We start from the raw sequence: 20,133 nt of genomic DNA, 5'->3' as shown, positions 1-20,133 counted from the left end.
TTATCACATATATTACGTTGCAATGATTCCGTTAGCAGCTTACTTCGTAGTCTTGTTTACGGAATCGATTTCCTAAACGTAGCCTTTGTTCTACACGACTAGCAAGCAAGCTTCGTACCTATAAATTTCAAACAATAACATAACAGCATCATTATCATTACCAAACATTGATATACAAATTATGTACATAGCTATTGAATGACAGGAAATTTAGAAGAATTGTTTGCATGCAAAATTTAATAGAGTAAGGTATTGTTATATCTTGCTCTATATAAATATGATAATAAACTTTTATGATTAATAACCCAGATGGGATACTCAGAGGGCATTCTCAACTGTTGACGTAGTGAACGTTACAGTTTACATACTCACATTTAGCACAGTATATTTTTTAATCCAATCAGGAGTAGAATTTACCACCACCGTAGAAATATAAATATACACAGCAGATATATAAAACAACAAAGTTTTTTGATGATGGCTAGATTTGTACTCACTATCCTTATGATCTAAGCCGGGGGGCATGACGTTACCATGAAATGTACAATAAGTGATATAAAAAAAGATCCTGTTATACAATAATCTTTGTTACAAGATCGGATTACCTATTGAGAAATTAAAATAAATTCTTGTCTTCACAGAGTATCCTGGTATACGACAATATGTACTCTAAAGCGACTGCCACCATAACTGCAGGTGGTATTGGTTACACCTACGTCAATCTCAGACTGAAGAGCGAGCGTGGGAGAGGACTCGACTATGACATAGGTCTATATTCGTAGTGTTCAGTTATGAATATGTTAAGAATTAATTATTTGTTTTATATAATAATGTATTTATTAAAGATATTTATAGTAAGTTTTCTTTTATTATTTAATAGAATTTGAATCAGATTACTTAACGAGCCAGCAACTTGGAATATACATATAGTATAATATGTTACTTAATTAGTTAGGCCAAAAGTGCTAATTCATAAATATTACTCGAGTAATTATATTAACAAGATATATACTCAGATCTTAGGCTACAATATATTATCCTAAGTTATAAGAAGAAATGATACTTTATATTGTTATAAATATATTTCAGGACAGACCATTGAACTTGGCACCCATTTAGATCTCACCTCTTTTGTCGTTGAAGTCAACAATCAAGGCATATATCATAATATTGAACTCGGCTATCATTTCACATTTATGTTTTTGATGGGATAAGTATTTCAACAATAATTTAGGACAACTATAGTTAAACAAAGTACACCGAGGTAAAGCTTTCATATCTAGAAACTTTATTAACCATGTTCTTCGTTATTTATTTACCCCAAACAAATTTATACATAAGCGGAACTGTTTACTTTAACATCCAGCGCATACATATTCATTTCAACACATCACATAAAATATTCCATTGCTTCCTCACCTCGCGTCAGAGTACAGCCTTTCTTATATTTCATGAGAACGAAAGGGCAAATTATATCAGCGGGTACAGTCGTGCCTGGAGTGGGTTGTGACAGTGAAGCCAAATTGGAGAAGACAACATGCTTTTAGCGAGTCTCGCCTGAACCCCTGCGGATAGTGGTACAATAGAATCGCAGTTGATGTTTGGCATAAGTCTAAAGAGAACAACAAGCACTGTTATAATCACATCTAATCTTAAGTTTGATTCAACAAATGATAATTTAGTGCTTCGTCACTGAAATTCAACAAATGCAATATCGTAATTAGATTTAATCAAATTAATAAAAAGTTAGATCATAATTTCATATATTGTCAATGTTATAGAAATGACTACATTTCTCTACACTAGTAGATCGTTATGGAGATTTTTGTGGGAGGTCTTTGTTCAGCAGTGGACGTGAATGTCTATTTATTATTATATTATATATTATGTAGTATCTATTTATTTAAATCGTTTGTTATGTCAGATATATTACTGTATTATTTTCCAATAAATAAAAATAGGTAGGAAATAAGTCTACCCTAATAGCTTATACTGAGTATAGAATATCTAAGCAGATGATAATGTAAGAAAATGAGTATGTAGTATTTTGTTTCAATGGTCACTCATCTACTATGATATCCTAGTTCATAAATAATGGTGACACAATAATTTCACTACACCATAGATTACGGTTAAATGGAAGTAATTTAATTTAATCAGTGACCAGGCAGGTAATATTGCAATAGGTGCATATAGGTAGCGTTCCAATTAAAAAGAAAGAAATACCAGAATGTAAATGTAGTGCAATAGGAATTGATTTCAAGGATAACCCTATAGATTTGGGATATTTATAAACCGCATATGATTCAATTAACCAATTGTCGAAATAATAAACCATAATGTTCTTGACACTAATTTTCATAGTTACAAGAACTCAGATAGGAATTTAATTATTCATATTGTTTTTGTTTTCAATATACAGCCGTAAGTCGAAGACTTATAATTTGACAATATATTCTATGTTGATAATATTCTTATTGCAATTGTGTTGTTTATATAAAATAATTGCTAAAATTTTATTTGCGTAAAATGTTGCTTTGACCTTTGATGCCGAGTACAGAGATAATATTTTAATTTACCACAGGCTGCAAAGTTACGTTAATAATATATTAAAAGTATGCTATCACCGCTACAGTAATTATAAGTTGCATTACAAATACATGTGGATACAAATATAACTCTAATTATCATAGCATCATACCAGTGCTGTAATAAATTTATCCTTTAAGTTGTAAGAGACGTACTTATGACATAAATGATCACTTTCTTAAATTACACTGGTCCTTTTTCATTACGAGTAGGTAAATATCTCAATATGTAGTTTGACATTTATAAATCACATACATTATTACACATATACAAGTATTAAATAAATATTTATGCTTCATCTTGGACCAAAACCCAGGGTAAGTTTTCGCCAGTAACTATTATGAAGCGTTGTCTCTGAAGTTACTTCCCAACTTCTAGTGATACAATTAATAACTTGTATTTGTCTTTAAGTAAACAATCTATATCACTACAATTTATTCAAATATAATTCACCTACCTATTTTAAGAAGAAACTTTAAATACTTGCTGTTTTAGATATAATCTGAAACGTGGATTGTAATTCTAAATTAAAAATAAGAAAAATATAGAATAATCGGCAAAGATATGTGTACTAATAAAAATAGATGTACTAATCCTTTGTACTCGTATATTCAGGATAGTTATTCAGATCTAATAGTAGATAGATATAACATTACATCTGAATAACTGTCCTGAACTGAATTACTAGTACTAGAAATTTTCTGAAATTAGTTGTTATCATTAATAACAAAAAAGGTTACGAAGTTAAACAACATTTAAAATACACATGCAACAAAATAATTGCTATTCGCTGTAATTTGTGCACAGTGGTATAAAATAAAACGTTTATGGTAAATAATAAGAGTATACAAATTTCATGACAAAATAATACTAGGAGCATTGCAGCCTGCTTTATATTACTAGCAACAAAGCAGTTACGTCACAACACAGCACAAACATATCTGTCTACTCCGAAAGACACTTGACTGCACTGAGGGTTCACAGATTTGTGTAAGATAAATAAATTTGTATTTTAAAACTATTTTCTATCACATATATAGGATTCCATTTTACAGCAAACAGTTTTATACAGTGTTTTAACAGTATCACAGTATTTGTTATCGAACTTCTAAGAAACTGTTTGACTGATATTTATGAAATTTTTGGTGTAGATCTGAGATTGGTCGTAGGTCATAGGTCTTATACCCATAAATTATATGGGTAGGCCTTTCCAGAAATTAATTATATGACAAAACAACATTTCCCGGGTCAGTAATTACAATAATGGATTAAATTAAATAAATAGCTAAAGTAAACAAAACTGATACATTAACAATTAATAAGTTTATTGAACCTAAAAAGAAATATGACACAAATTTTATTAAACTATATAGATAAGTACATGTATAAAATGTAACATTTTCTTACACGAATTTAGGTTCCACGTTACCTATTACTACAAGTTATCGTCATGTACCTCTTTTCTCCTTATAGTATATTTATTTATTATTTTTTATTCCGTGCAAACCCTATATTGCAAAGGGTTCTTATCTAACTTAAATACCATCTTATGAATACATTCCAATAAATATCTAATGATTGTGTTATTAATTACATACATTATTATATATAGATAATTGTGTATTTATATATATAATAGATTTCTGTTGCCTACAAAAATATAATTATTGATAAGTCGGTTACGTATAGAATTACAATTAACTGAAGGAAATAAAATACGTTTAGATCTTAAATTAATTTATAGAAATTAATTTATATTTAGTAATTTTAAGATTATATTTAATAAAATATTTAAATATTCAAATTAATATTAGACCATTTCAACAATGATACAACCCTACCGTTTTAATATCAAACAAAACAGTCTCCTTTTGAAAACTTCGTATCCTTTTCACAACACTTTGCTATTGTCGCGGAGAGCAATCTCGTAATTTTATCTTCATGGTATGAATAACGAGATTTTTTGTTTGCATTTCACAAAATTCGACAAAGAGTAATCCTTTAAGATTATGACGACACATTTACAAACAATAGTAAATTATAAGTGCTTAAAATGGTCTCAATTATAGTATATAATGTACATAAAAAATACCCATGTGTTAGAACATTAGATCAGGCAATCAATCAACTTTATTTAATTATGGCTGCAATTAGTATTATTATTATAAAGATTTAGATGAAAATATTTGTAACAATATACAAATACAAAAAAATACCCGACCCATAACGAACGTGTTTCTTTTGACAATCTTTTAAAAATTAAATTAAGAACCATAATTCATTACATATTATATACCCACAAAAATACAACGTTAAACAACGTTAAGAACAATGGCCAACGTTTATATTATAGTACAAAGTTTGGCGAGTTTTACTGCACCAAGTACGGAGCTACATAATTGTTCAACTTTATCATAAATGCATTATTAGCCATATACAAATCAAACCCCTTGAATATCGAATCAATAATTGGTACTAATCTACCCGTCCTTCCACAGTCCGAGTCGGGCAATTAGTGCTTACCCGTCATGTACGGATATCCATCTACCGGCATGCACACTACAATTATACATACCTATCCATTATATCCGGGTATACCCGGCTTCGTTTGCAAACGGATATAGACTGGTATCGATTACGGCGCTGTTTGTACGAGCCATATTTACGCTCTTGCATAAAATATAACGTAATAGCCAGCGTAATTGCAAGTAGACAGTTAAATAATATGGTTTTCCTTTTAATTTGTCTTTGCAATTTCTGAATAGATTATTTTCTCTTGGTCAGGGGCACTGACAGTGTTTACTTCAAATTATTCATTCGATACAAATTTTTAGAAGAAAGAAGTTAAATTTTTATTAAATACATCCACACAATTCTGTTAGGAAATTTTCAAGTCAAATTGAAATATTTAGACGTCTGCACTGAAAAAATAACCAATTAGGCAAGTTATATTATTATAGAAATACCTTTATTAATACAGAACATTTTAGTCATATCGTCAAAATTTTGGTTAGATATATTCACATATATTATATATATTTCATGTTCCTGAAGTCGATAAGTAGCACTTCGCAGTAAATATTAATTACTGAAGGCTACGCTTGCAATAAAGTGACATAATTGCGCACACATTCAGTACGAGCTATTCCCTATATTTCCTGTATGTTGCACAAAGCTCGTTGATACGATATACTGCCCATAGTTGTGATAGTAATGGCCTTGTTTATACCACGGAGAGCCTTTCAACGCTGTCAAAGACGTCGCCCCACGCTTGTTACATCGAATTTTCGCCAGCAACTTCGTAATTTCATTTCGTCAGGATTAAAAAGGGTCTCGTTAAATAAATTGATCAAATTATCTGTTCTGATTTTTGATGGCAACATAATAAATGGTTTATCTACAGCTCTCAGAGCAGATAATAAAAAGTCTGTTAAACAAAATAGACGTATTATAGACTTAAGAATCAATTTTATAATTTAACATCATTAAAAGTACCAATATTAAGTGGTCTTTAGAAAGAAAGCACCAATAAATAATAGCTAAGAACAATCTCGATCACGTGAGGTCAAAAAAAATGCTACAATGCCACAGACAGGCACATAGAACCTCAGATACGTGACACTTATCTATGATAACCTGCTCTTTGTGCAGGTGGTTTAAAATAGTCTAATTGTAAAAAATATTACGACATTTCTAACAGCATAAAATTGCATTCAGCTAGATATACTATAACCTTTAAGATAATTTTAATAGTTAAATATATATTGTGTAAAGGTTCTATCAAGAAGTAGCATATAATCATATGAAGCAAATTCTACAAATAGCAAATTATTTATTAAAAGTATACTTAATTCATTATCTTAAATTCAGATACAAGAGATTTTTGAGCCCGCCTTTCCTATTTTGTCCGTCCTCAAAAATATTTTCAGTTCAAAGTAAGTAATTCAATCTTGCAATTCGTGCATCCGAGATTGATAGAGCCTACAGAGGGATTTAGATATTTGCGTTCGGTACAGTGGTAATACAATTTAAAGTTTTGGAGCCCACATGAGCCTTCGACTCGTTGCTATGGCAACGCCCTCACCGATTGCTCGCAAAATTTCGGCAAACGCGCTTTGAGTATGGATGAAGGAAGCGATTTTCCAAGAAGGTGAATATCATTAGTTCAACCCACGATCGTGCTTAGACAATCTATTAAGAAAACCAGCCATGAAAATTACTGATATGGAGAAAATCTATACAATGAATTTTGAGTATCATATGTAGTATAAAGATTTTTATTGTATTTTCATAGTCAATCTTAACAAAAAAGGTATGCTTTAATGCTGCAGATTGCACTGAATGTCTTACCTTTCAGTACAAACATTACAATGGAAAGTTTGCTGCTATATACGCAAATATAGAACACGTATCGCAGGTTCTAAATGAAACCTAGCTAAACTTAAAGGATGATTTTTTTTTAATTGTTAAGTATATCTTGACATATTATATTTTAGTACTAACATAGTATACATAATACTTGGTACATAATATACATATACATAATAATTCATAATACTTACATAAGAAATGGTATTAAACTTAATTCTATACAAAAAATTATAATACAATATTTAGCTTTTTCTTATACCGTTAGAGACTATTGGCTCTTACTTCAAATAATATTTGATCTATTTAATTGTGATTTGTCTACGCCTCCCGATGTCATTATTTTTCCTTCTTGGTGATATTCTGATACATTTATTTTTTCATCTTCGTAATATATCTTATGTTTTAACATCCTTTCACATACCCTTTTCATCACATACATGTTTTCCTATGCTTTCTCATGCACTGAAACCCAATTGTACAATTAGGTTTCTTTTTCAGAAATATTACCTTTAACCCAGCTACATGCTGTTCATAAATGTTAACCATAAAATACCCTTGATATTTGAAATGCCTTCCAAAATCTTATCTTTCTTGAACCTTTTCCCTCAATTACATTTCGTGGAGTGAAGTGATTCGGTAAGTGGGTATCCATCGAATTCTTAGACACCCTACTTCTATTAGAGGATTCGAATTTCACATTTACTTGAGACAACAATTTCTTATGGCAGTGTTAAAAATAGAGACTAGATATTCTTATACATTTAAGTAAACTGAAAGTGTATTTCTTAATGGTCAAGTTTTTGCAGAGCATCGCTTATTTGCATGCAGCAAAGCTTTAATTGTATTGTTATAGTTTATGTTTTCTGTAAATAATCCTTAGACTCATTATTAGGATATAATTACCAATCAATAGAACAGTAAATTTCCCAATGAGCAGCGACATTGCTCTTTAAAGAGAGCTGAATTGTAGTTACAATATTCAAAGATATGTCTACAATGATCATTCGGAGTTCCTTACGGGTTCACTGTTTACTGTACAATAAAACGATACCTGCTAACGTGTTATGGATTTTTACTCTTCAATTTCAAAAGACTAGGTAGTCACGTAGGTAGGTACAAAAAGGAAGAAACAGTAATTTTATGTGATAAAATTCAATATTACACGTAGACACTACGCACATAGACTAAAACCAGTCAGGAGTGCACTCTATTGTTAGTATCTGATTCCATATATCATAGAAACTTATCAATGTTATTTTTTATGCTTATATAATATAAATACTATGTAACAAGTGCTATAAAATAAAGGCATAAAGTAAAACGAAGGAATTATTGATCAACTGACCATATAAAATGAAATAATAAACTCAGCTACAATGGATTTATACTTCTATATCAGTAATCAATTCACACAATCTATGGTTTAATTATTTTTATCTAAATTTTATTATACGAAATTATTATTTTTAAAAAGCCTTTGCGTAATAGATATATTAATATGATAAAATTTGCCTAAGAAGATTGATTTTTTTTAAATTATTTTTAAGACTTGTAATGGGTCTGCCGTTACGAGTCTTAAAAGTAATTAAAAATAAAATTTGCGTTTATCAATTTCTCCATTTAATTTCGGGATAAACTCCTCTTCAGAAGGAAGATCATAGATGTTTAAATTCATATCTGGTACTAGTTTATAAAAATATAATTTGAATCGTTATGTATTTTAAGATAAGCTTGACTCGGTCTTCCGAAATCTAGAAGTGTAACATAACGTATTAACTTTGAAGTAAACAAATCCTATTGGACTACTTTTACTTACATGGTTTTCTGTCATACAACAGCAAGGACACCCTTCTTATAATAAAACAATTTTTATAACAAACAAATAAGTATTTGATTAGTAAATAAAATGTCAAACGGAACCCTGAAACCTCCACGAGCAACAGCGAGCACGTTTATTCACTCGTATATTTACAGCGAGGATTTTCTGATTTTATCGGGATTTTCCGACACTATTCATCGCTAGTCTTTTCCTTTGTTTTCTAAATTCTGCCAGTTTTGTAATTTCCAACTTTGAAACAATTTTATTTTTGTAGCAGATGTTCCAGTCAACAATCGTATTCAAGCTTATTTTCCTGGTATGTAAATCAAACAATAACATTTAATGTTTTGATAGACATAGGGAATATCACCATAATATATTAACGGACAGTTTAAATATGCATATATTTATTATTATAAATATATATATATATTTCTCAAGTAAAAACCAGTATGTGAGAAATTAAGAGGAATCTTAATAAAAATAATAAAAAAACAAGATTTTCTTGATATAACTATTTAGTTACTCATATTTTCTATATATATATAGATTTCATTGAAGTAGTGCTAGTTGGTAGTTTGTATTTACACACTTAAACTTACAAATGTAAAGAAATAATTAAATTATTTAAAAGAGCAACACGCAAATTTCTTGTTCATTCTTCTTATGATGAGACAGCTTTCCGAATGAGATAGATAGAAAAAAAATGTGATTACTATTCAAAAATCTTTCAATGTAAGTTTATTTGAATGAATGATTTTCTATTCTATTGTATTCTAAATGTTATGACGAAGTTCATATACAATTTACGCGAATTTAATCAAGTTTAGTGAACATTATTGAAAAATCGTATACCTACTTTTAAAAATCACCCTTATCCAATGTCTTGGGGTCGGGGTACGAATAAACCCAGGCTTAGGCAGTAGGCGATGTGCGACGTATACTAAAGTCGCGTGGATCCCCACTGTGTGATCGACTATCCCAAGATTGCTGATTTCTATCTATCTATAGATATTTATATATACATGTATACTTTAACTTAGACACTTAGTCTTAAATGACTACTGCTTACAGGACATCACAATGATACTATTTTAGACCTTCATATAATTCTAATTACGTGATACAAATAAAGTGAAAGACTGAAGTGTATAAAATTGTACTATACTGCATACAATATCAATAGAATAATGAAATCCAAACCCGAATAAACTTCAAATCAAGACATGATATTACATTCTGTTGGTACGATCTAAAAGCATACAGAATATCAAACACTTAAAAATTCAATTGGGAGAGATATATTTTATTCTTAAAAGAGAAAAGTTTCCTGAAGAGGACGATATTTTGTATCTTGAATAAAACAGTCAAGCACTCTTTCATGGTAATTCAAAATTAATTTAAGTTCTTTCGTATTATTAGTTATATAAGTTGCAACATCATGACATCCTATTCTTCAATTATATACAAATGGATGTAGATAATAACAAAGTTTCTCAAAATAATTGTAACTTTCAAATTGCATAAACAAAAAAATTTACATCTATAAACATCGTAAATTAACCTTGATTTATGGTAACAACGAAGTTCGTTTCGTTTTATACGAAAATTACACGCCCACGGTGAAGGCGAGGCAGACGGATGAGCGATTAATCCAAATTTAACCATTTTATTTAACCCTTTCTCGGTTATTAACCGAATAAGGTGTGAATTAATTCTTCAACCGACATACCTCCCTGTCAAACCTTTTACGTCGTTAAAACGTACCGTTGCTGTTTTAAGTGTAATTAAATAATTTGGTGCTTTAATAAAATATAAATGGGGGTTACTCTTATCTATTACGCCTAAATGATATTTTATTCGCGTACTAATCACATAAATATAAATAAAATTATATATAACACTTCTAAAAATACATCTTGTAATGAGATCAACTGTTAATCTTAGTCGCGATATAGTAATCAAATAAGAAACAAATTGAATAGCGGATATTAATTCGAGGGTATTGAAATGATACAGATCAATACAACTTTCTGTCTATAATATAAATTAATCAGCCACAAATGCACTAAAAATGTAGAATAAATATTTTATTACCATTAGGGGTGTCAGGGAGTGGTGTTCCGGTATTATACGGAAACGTGGCCAAGAAACTACCCCTGCAATCAAAATAATTAGAAATTATAGATAGTATATTATCTACTATTGTATAATGTACCTATTAGAGAAAATCATTTTATTTACATATGTTTATAAATACCTACATGTTTTGTTTGGTATGTTAAATATAAATATTGAGTGCTAAAAGCAATAGCTATTTAACTGATGTCCATATTATGTGTATATATGTCTGCCTAATTATTTTTCTTCTGAATCGTGGTATAAAATAACTGACAATATTGACGATACTTTCAATTTTTATTCTAACAATAAATAAAAATAATATGATATCACAGTTAAATATATTCATATATTATTGAAATAATTCAATTTTAAAATAAATGTTCATGATCATAACACTAATTTTATATAGAAATTATCCAGCATAGTACAATATATGCATTCAAAATAGGATTACAATACATACAAAACTATACCTACTAGTACATGTAAAATTAATCACACCTCGTTTAGAAATGCGATAATTCTTCGCAAACGAAAACGACCAATATAATAAAAACAATCATTAATGAATGCCCATTGTACCATTCACGTCTCCAACTAAATAAACAAACTAAACGACCAGTCATTTCTGAGATAGCAATCGAAAGTTCTACTAAACACCATTAAGACGGTGTATTTGGTAACGATTAACATACCATGCAGCATTATTTAGCGAGTTTCTGTGGATGTAATGTGGCGTGACGTGGTCTATGTCATAATATCGAAGGCATAGGTTATCATTTTGTTATTCCGCGTTCGCATCTCGACGAATGAACATAGATGTTATTTGTGCAATGTGAAATTGAAAGGAAATGCGACTTGTTCTGTTTTTGACATTTCTTGAGTGTTTTTGTGCAATTTTGTGCTACGACATGATTGTAGGTGACACTGTGCATAAGAAAATGGTGTTCCATCAGAGGATAAAAGATTTTGCGATACCTTTCAAGAAAAGAATCAAAAGTTTGACTTATAATGACCCGGAGAAAAGAACTATAAAGGTAAATACTATTATGGTTTGCACTTATTACTTTACTTCTAAATTTTAATTTATTCTTCTATTAGATTAGTTATTAGAATATCGTAACTTTGTATAAACCACAAAAATAGAAACAGTATTATTTTTATTTAACATTTTTCAACATGCATAAATACAGAGAAGTGTAATAATAAACATTGTATATCATAACTAAGATTATGAATTATGTTTCGACATACACAATGATGAAACTTAAATATTTAGTATAGGTTAGTAATGTGAACTGTTGACCCCATTACCTTCAATGGACCATGTCAGTTTGACCTCCACGCGATTTCTGGAAAATCCTGATAAATTCCTGGTGAAAATCGATCACGATGGGCTAACTGACCTGACCTCATGTTCATCTTATCGTCCTCCACTGGTACCCTACCAGTAAACCGTTAGCGCAGGCGCCATTCCATTGTATTCCATTAAAATAACTCTTTATTTAGAAAATACTTTTAAATTATATTTATTTACTTCCTTCTACAAGTCATGTAAAATACAAATACCTACATATTTGTATTTTTTTATTTTAATAATGAATACCGAATTGTGTACCCTCCTTCCCTAACGGTAAACGCTATCGGGATACCCGTGGTTAAGGAAAGAATAAACATGAAGTTAGAAGTCAGGTAAGTGTGGCTAACTAGTCAGTACAAATTCACCAGGAATTAACCATCACGGTACAGGAGAACGTCGTAATAGTACAATAACTGCTTTAGTATTACTTAAGAATTTTTCTTTATACATATATATTGTAGAAACTACAGTATTTTTTTCGATTCGTGTATTTAAATAAAAGTTATATTGAAATAATATTTGACTAAAGCTCTCTAATATGTTAGCAGTATGTTTTCAATCAACCCTGTCCACCAACCGACTTTAAAAATAAGTATTAGGTTCTATATTCATAAATTTACTTTTTTATTGAGTTAGACCAATTTCTATCACTTTTAGTCCTTCATGGGAAATTTTAAATTATTATAGAATACCTATATATAATATTATTAGAATTGATGTTCACATATAATTATAAAACTGTGTGAACATCCCATTAAAATAAACTATAATCATGTCGCAAAACATTGACCCAATAATTTAAATGTGACAATGGCATTGGTACTCTCAAAGCTGATAAAAATACTTCTCCTTATCTTATGCAAATTTCTAACTAGAGGTCGATAATAAAAGCGAGGTCAAGCCTTTTTTATGCATCGCGATGGATGTTACTTCAACCTACGGTTACGATATATGCCAGAGGAGTACCAACGGAAGATAATGATTTCTTTTTGGAATTATTCTATTGCTGTTGGTCGCAACTGGCCTATACAGCTTCAGCTTTAAAGACCATGGGGGGCGACTACAAATGGCATTCCAAATCAGCAGAATGAATGAAGCGGCTGATTCCGGCTGACGGCTACTTTACTCTGAGGACACCGCCAGGGATTCGAATCTTGGCACAAGCCGTCGTAATATCGATCTCCGATGGAATTCAATGGGGAATCGATCGGAGGAGATAGACTCACAATAACGGTTGTATATATCAATAGCAGTCTACATTTACTTGATCATTTGAATATATCTGATGTTTCAATATACATATTTCAAGGTTACGACAAAACAATGCATACATATACCAAACAATGTGTAACTACCATCAATTCTCGCACTATTTATGTATAACCAAACGACATTGTCACTAAGTACATTACTTATTATTATTCATTACCAGAACATTACCTCGCCGATAATTGCAGCCAATTGTATATTAAAACAAGTTTAAAGTATTACGTATATGGTCTAGTTTTCTTTAATATAATAATAACTATTAGCTTTTTGGCGAAGAAAATGTCTTTATAATTGTCATAATTATTTAAATTGCATCTCCACAATTAAATTGAGATAGCTCTAAGAAACTTGGATTTCACATCTAAATGTATTTTTGACAAGTATGAACTGGTATGTATGTAACTGATGTTGGAAAATACACTAAAACCAATATCCAATATTTTTAAATTATATACATAGATATATATTTCGACTACTACTAGAATGTTGTAGAGTTTAAATAAAATAACAATTATTAGTTTTTTATCAATCACTTACCACACAGCGACAAACTACAAAAACTAAGTATAAAACTTGCACACAAGTTACACTAAGATAACACGTATATATTATCTTAATACTAGAGTTACACAGCTATACAATTTTTTTCAGTACATAAATACTTTTGTAAATATATTATATACAGGAAATACTCATATCCACTATATGAGTCCAAATATTAATTGTGCGGCAATTAAAATCCCCACCAATGGAACGTGAGGCAACTCACTACTAGGCAATACTAAATATATCAAGTAGTAACATAATTAAAATAAGAATAATCTTCTAATTTTTAAGTATTTTGTTTCAGGGTATAGCAACCATAGACAATGATTTCTCTCATGCGAGTGCCAACATCACTGATGGAGGAGTAGGCTTCTCATACGTCACAGTTCGAATGAAGAGCCAGAGACACCATCCCCTCAACTTTGAAGTAGAAATATACGTATAGCATCAAATTTCTATCTAATATACAAAAATACTAAAATAAAATTAAAATAATTTTTACTATTTAGTTTTCACTGAAGTTTATATTAAATCTACATTAATTTTGTTAAGTTTAACCCTTTCACCATTTGAAAGGTATACTATTCCAAATGCATTTTATGGACTTATATGTTTCACCCGCGAAATGAGTATGAGCAACTATTAGATGAGATGTAAACTAATATATAATTATTATCAAAGATTTTTAATAATGAAATAGTTGTTCTACCATCTAGGATTATTTGTAGAACAGCTGTATTAATTATGTAAATAGTACACCATCACATTTGGTTACCATTCAATTTGTAATGTATGATTACATTTCAATCAAGATATCAATAAACATGCATTTCGCCCTAAGTTCTAATACTTTGTGTATTGTACGAAGCTTATTTAATCCTATTATAAAACAAGTTTTTTCATCTCTTATTACTACTGAAGTAGTAGACCGTCATTAAGCTACAGACTGTAGCATATTGTTACTTGTGTATTCTTATTAAACAGTTTTCTTATATATAGTTATAGGTCCTAATTACGTTATGAAATTACGGTAGTATACAACAAATTTTACGATATAACAAATGGTGTAAACCTCTAGTTTCATAATGTAAACATGACATAATATTACAAAATATAATAACATAAGTACTAAGCAATCACGTTGCACATAAGCAGTGTCACTAAATTGATGTACACAATCTGAATAGAATTAATAAAAATTTCTCGCGTAAATGAACATTAACTAAAATTAATAGTACAATACCTACAGTTATATAAATTAAGGTTTTAAATAAGTGTTACAATGTTTAAGAAATGAGCTATGAAATAAAAAATGACAACCATGTCCTTTAAAAATGTTACTGTTCATTTCGCAGTTCGTTTTTATTACTGTTGCAATAAAATTATAATCATCTTCATTAACATGTAAGTGGGTAACGTAAAACAAGCTATTATATAAGAATGTCTATAAACAACACTTTACATATGACTTTTAAGATATTGGACCCTTTTTCAATGATGAATTAAATATGCCTTCGTTACGTAAGTAAATATTGAAATTGATTTAAAATCCACAATGTAGGAGTTGAGTCTTTAATATGTAAGTTTGGTTTATTCGGTCATAGCGAATGATATGTAAATATTACGAGATTACTAACCTATCATTTTTATAGTTATATTATGTAATTGATTACGTAAACAATATATCAAAACAAATACGACACAGGCCGCAAATTTATAATAGATTTTTTTATTTATTATAGCTTTTCATTCCGCATTAATATAATAATGTTTTGTAAAATGTTTTGTTTATAATATGTTCAGTTAATTTATTTATTTTTCTTATTATGTGGTATGTTCCCCCATTGGGAAAATCCTTCTCTATTCTCTGTCCATAACAGTCTGTATTCAATTTTTTCCCGCATTATTCTTGAGGAAACCCGGTTTCTGCAATGTGTGTAATGCAGGTCACTCTTAGGATAGCTTCTGGCAATGCGTGACAATTAAGAATGCCTGAAGATACAGATCCATAATATCCAGATGTCAACCTGCCTTATTTGTCACAAACGAAATCTGATCCAACCCTCTGTTCAGAGCAGTCAATGGAAGGTAAATATTACCAAATCCTTTTGGATTAACCAAAAGGATTTGGTAATATATCTGTATAATACTCTTGAATGTTAGCTCCCTAAAAGACTCTAATCAGATCTTCAGGTCTCTTGGTAATCCCATATGTATTGTATTCAATTAGTTAATTCGAGCCAGATGAGAAACGAAGACAGGTGGTGGTTAGAAACTGGAGATCTAAAAAAAGTGCTACAATATTACTTGAGGCAGATATCTCCCCAAAATGTATGAAGTAAAAAGCCCATGAGTGGGTTATGGCAGTAGTAATTCCATTAATACTTGACCTCTTTAGTGTCTAACTATGTCGTCTAAATATTCGTCCTTCCATATTTACCTCTTGAATAGTTTGCCTTGGTTTTAGAACTGCTCCTGCTGAGACATCTTGTCAAAAATTACTAGGGCATGACCTCAGGAAAATTGATATGGTGCTGGTGCTTTGATTGTCTGCAATTCGATGTAAGTGTTACTGTTGCAAATTAATTGAAAATATACCTATATAATACATACACATGGAAAAGTTGTACAATATTTATAAACTAATTATATCTGTTTCATACATTTGCCTATTGCAACCAAATCGCAATCGCAGTGTGTACATAAATAGACACGACGAATATACAAACTAAAAAATTTTAAATAAAAAATAAAATTTTAGTTCCTTTTAAAATGTATATAATGTATTAAAGATAAATTTGTAACGGTAATAAGTATGTGTACAAATTAATTGAAATCTTTTATTGTCGTACCTCTACATATATATGTAATTATTTTATAAAGAACGGAGAAGAAAGGAAATACAAATAAACAAAACTACAAGATACATGTCATTTTCATTCTAACAGTATTTTAAATATCAAAATCAAATTTAACTTTTGTTATTTCATGTCAATTCGTTTTCAACATCCTGGTGAAGAAATTTCCTCTACAATTTAATTTCACGCCTGTCAGTCTCTGAAAACAAAGCCATATAGGTACCGAAATGGTGGATGGATCGCATTCTATCTCACATTAATCTATGCGAATGTCAGTTCCATTTCATATTATTTATTTAAAAAGATTTTTATTACGTTTCATGACAAAAAAATATTCAATATATCCTCCTCATAAATCAGTAGGTACAGATATATCTTAGGTGATATTAAAACAAAGTGAAAAAGGGAAATACAGATGCTTACTATGTGATACGTAGTTTTTGTGGAGAGAGGTATAATAAATCAGAGAGGCCACTTGTGGTCAGACCAAAGAATATGGGGTAACATAGATTTATAGAGGATTCTTTTTTGTTCGGAAATTGTCATGGGTTTGTGAAATATAGACTAGTAAGTAAGTACTAAGTAAGTATGAGAAAAGTGATTAAATTTACATATCGCGTACGACCATACAGAAATGAGGGCATGCAATGCAGATGAGGAAGTCATTTATCGATCAAATCAATTGAGTAATCAAACTGTCTTTTATTTGTTTAAAATTTGGGTGCGCTGTTTGCACTTGATTGCACAGTGATGTAAGTTGTTTATTTACTTAAAAGGTAATAAAAATAATATATTAATTAGAAAATTAATTTAATTTAATTATATTATTATTATACACATACGCAACACATATAATATATATCTACGCAGTGTTACCTTTTATACTAAATATTCAAATAGCTTTGCCTAATCTCATAATTATGTTATTCACCCGCTTATGTCTGTAATAAATATGGATGTGTTTTAGAGATGCTACTGTTTCATCAAAGGAACCGGAAGTTGCACAGTCCCATAGGATAAACAAAAAGGGTAGGGTTTTTGCAAGCCCTCCGTTATTAATGTAATAACTGGCACTTTGTTTTATGCGAGTTTCTACTTTCCTAGTTTGTTCTTGTAACAGAGCGACCACCGAACCAGGAAACCACCAAAATACTTTTCCTTTATGAATATTATATCAACTATTATGAAAGCATTGGAGAAAGTGTTATGGCATATAAAAAGGCTAATCTTAACAACACAATTTCTAAATATAGGTCTACACAAAACGTTTTGTGTTCTTTATTATGTTATTTATAAGCAACTTCATCCTTCTAATATATAACACCTAGTTATTAGTATGTTAGTGTTAAAAATTATATTATAATTACAGCAAACAGATAGTCAGAATAAATATATCTACCAATAAGATCTCTAAAATCGTATATTAAAATCTAGCACATACTTAAAACTATGTGAGTTATTTAAAATTTCCAAATAGTTATTCAATAAATAGGTACATGCACTATTAATAATCCAAATGAACCAGAGAGATAGTGTGTAGGTGTAGTGTGGGTGCCTTTAATCCATTTTTGATTAAAATAATACGGAAAAATTGGATACAATCAATTATTACGTGCACGTATTTTCGACGTAGTCGTGTAGTTATAACTTCACCTTATCAATTTCTGTTTTACATTCTCTATTACTTATGTTGTTTTAGATGAATCAATAAAATATAAATCGATATACTAAAAAAATTTCAAAATATGTATAAAACTGTATGATCATTTATTATCAACACAAAATAGATCACAAGACCTTTTATCTCATAAATTAAAAGTTTGTGTGATGATAGGATAATTTCCCGAGTAAATACCTACATAATTCTAAGTAGAGAATACTTAGAATTCAAGTCAAATCAGAAGTAAGTCAAGATCAAATAGCACTTTACTTAAATAAGAAAGTGAAAATCATAATAACGGATTTAATACAAATACCACAATCTAAGTTGAATGAACTTTGATAGCATGGACTTAACAACAGACTGTGACTGGACTAAAAATATCCACATAGGAAGTAGGTTAATGACTCCCCTTCAATACAATCACCCCTTAGTAGCATCTTCACAAAAAATATGTGTAACACAAACAAAATTACAAGACAGGGTTATAAGCATAAAGCATTAATAAAGATACTCTATCGACCCGCCTGAATTAGCTTAAGCATTTACGCTTATGTTAGGAAATATAAACTTTTTACTATTTATATCCTATTAATATTATAAAGGCGTATTGTAAGAATGGATATTTGTTAATCTTTCACGCGAAAACAACTAGAAGAATTATAATGAAATTTGGTAAGTAGATATTCATATTTGGTAGTCCATCTTATAATCTTTAGACATGAATACGTTCTTTCCTATATAGATATGTACGGTCATATAAATATATTATATGACCGTACATATCTTATGAAAGTATTTTATGTCTACAATTCATAAACATTATGTATATACTACATATCTTCGGCAATTAAATAAAATCTACTTCCAATAGTAACAATGTTAAGGTAAAGAATCTCTATTTTTAAAGCAATTTCGTTTTACTACTCTCAATTTAATCTGGCCTTCGTAGAGTAATATAGAAAAGAATAATACTTTGGGAACTAGAAACTCTTTCGAATTTACCTTTATGGCTCCGCCAGTTTCTTTACAACTTTACAGTTTTCTAGATTCCAAACATTTTTAACATGGAAACTGTATCTTAAGACATTGACATAAGAAGCATCTATGTATATTTTGCATCGAAGGAGCACAACGCTCAGTAGGATGATGAGCATTATTGGAAATTCCTAAACGCTTAAGACATTCCACTGACTTCGAACGTAGACGATGGTTCTAGCCGTGATTGCACCGAACTTCAAGATTGGACTTGCACATTTCTTTTCCACGTAATGATATATTTTATTACTGTTCAGTAATGTAACATGCTAATTCCATCCTCAAAATATTCTAACTTCCAAGGCTGTTAGTGTTAGTGTGTTTGTTTCCAGCGAATGTGTATTCTATATTCCCTCAACACCAAATACATATATCTATTATCATCATGCAAAATTATAATATGTGTAGAAGTTTTTTAATCAATCAGTTTTGATGGATTTCAATTAAATATTTGGACATACTCGTAAATAGATATTCTGACTACAGATAGTATATGTTC

At 29.9% G+C, this 20,133-nt stretch overlaps 1 protein-coding gene across 1 annotated transcript; it reads left to right on the top strand.

The window, feature by feature from the left end:
* Positions 1–11,695: 11,695 nt before the first annotated feature.
* On the top strand, positions 11,696–14,624 carry LOC131852033 (probable salivary secreted peptide). Its single transcript, XM_059202611.1, has 2 exons — positions 11,696–11,940; positions 14,383–14,624. The coding sequence occupies exons 1-2, from the start codon at positions 11,755–11,757 to the stop codon at positions 14,521–14,523; spliced, it is 327 nt and encodes a 108-aa protein (XP_059058594.1). The 5' UTR covers positions 11,696–11,754; the 3' UTR covers positions 14,524–14,624.
* Positions 14,625–20,133: the final 5,509 nt, after the last annotated feature.

Source organism: Achroia grisella, unplaced genomic scaffold, assembly GCF_030625045.1.
Source record: "Achroia grisella isolate CSIRO2021 unplaced genomic scaffold, CSIRO_AGI_Agris_v1 utg821, whole genome shotgun sequence".
Classification (NCBI taxonomy): Eukaryota; Metazoa; Arthropoda; class Insecta; order Lepidoptera; family Pyralidae; genus Achroia; species Achroia grisella.
Note: the sequence above shows the minus strand (reverse complement) of the source record. Positions and strands in the feature narration are given on the sequence as shown.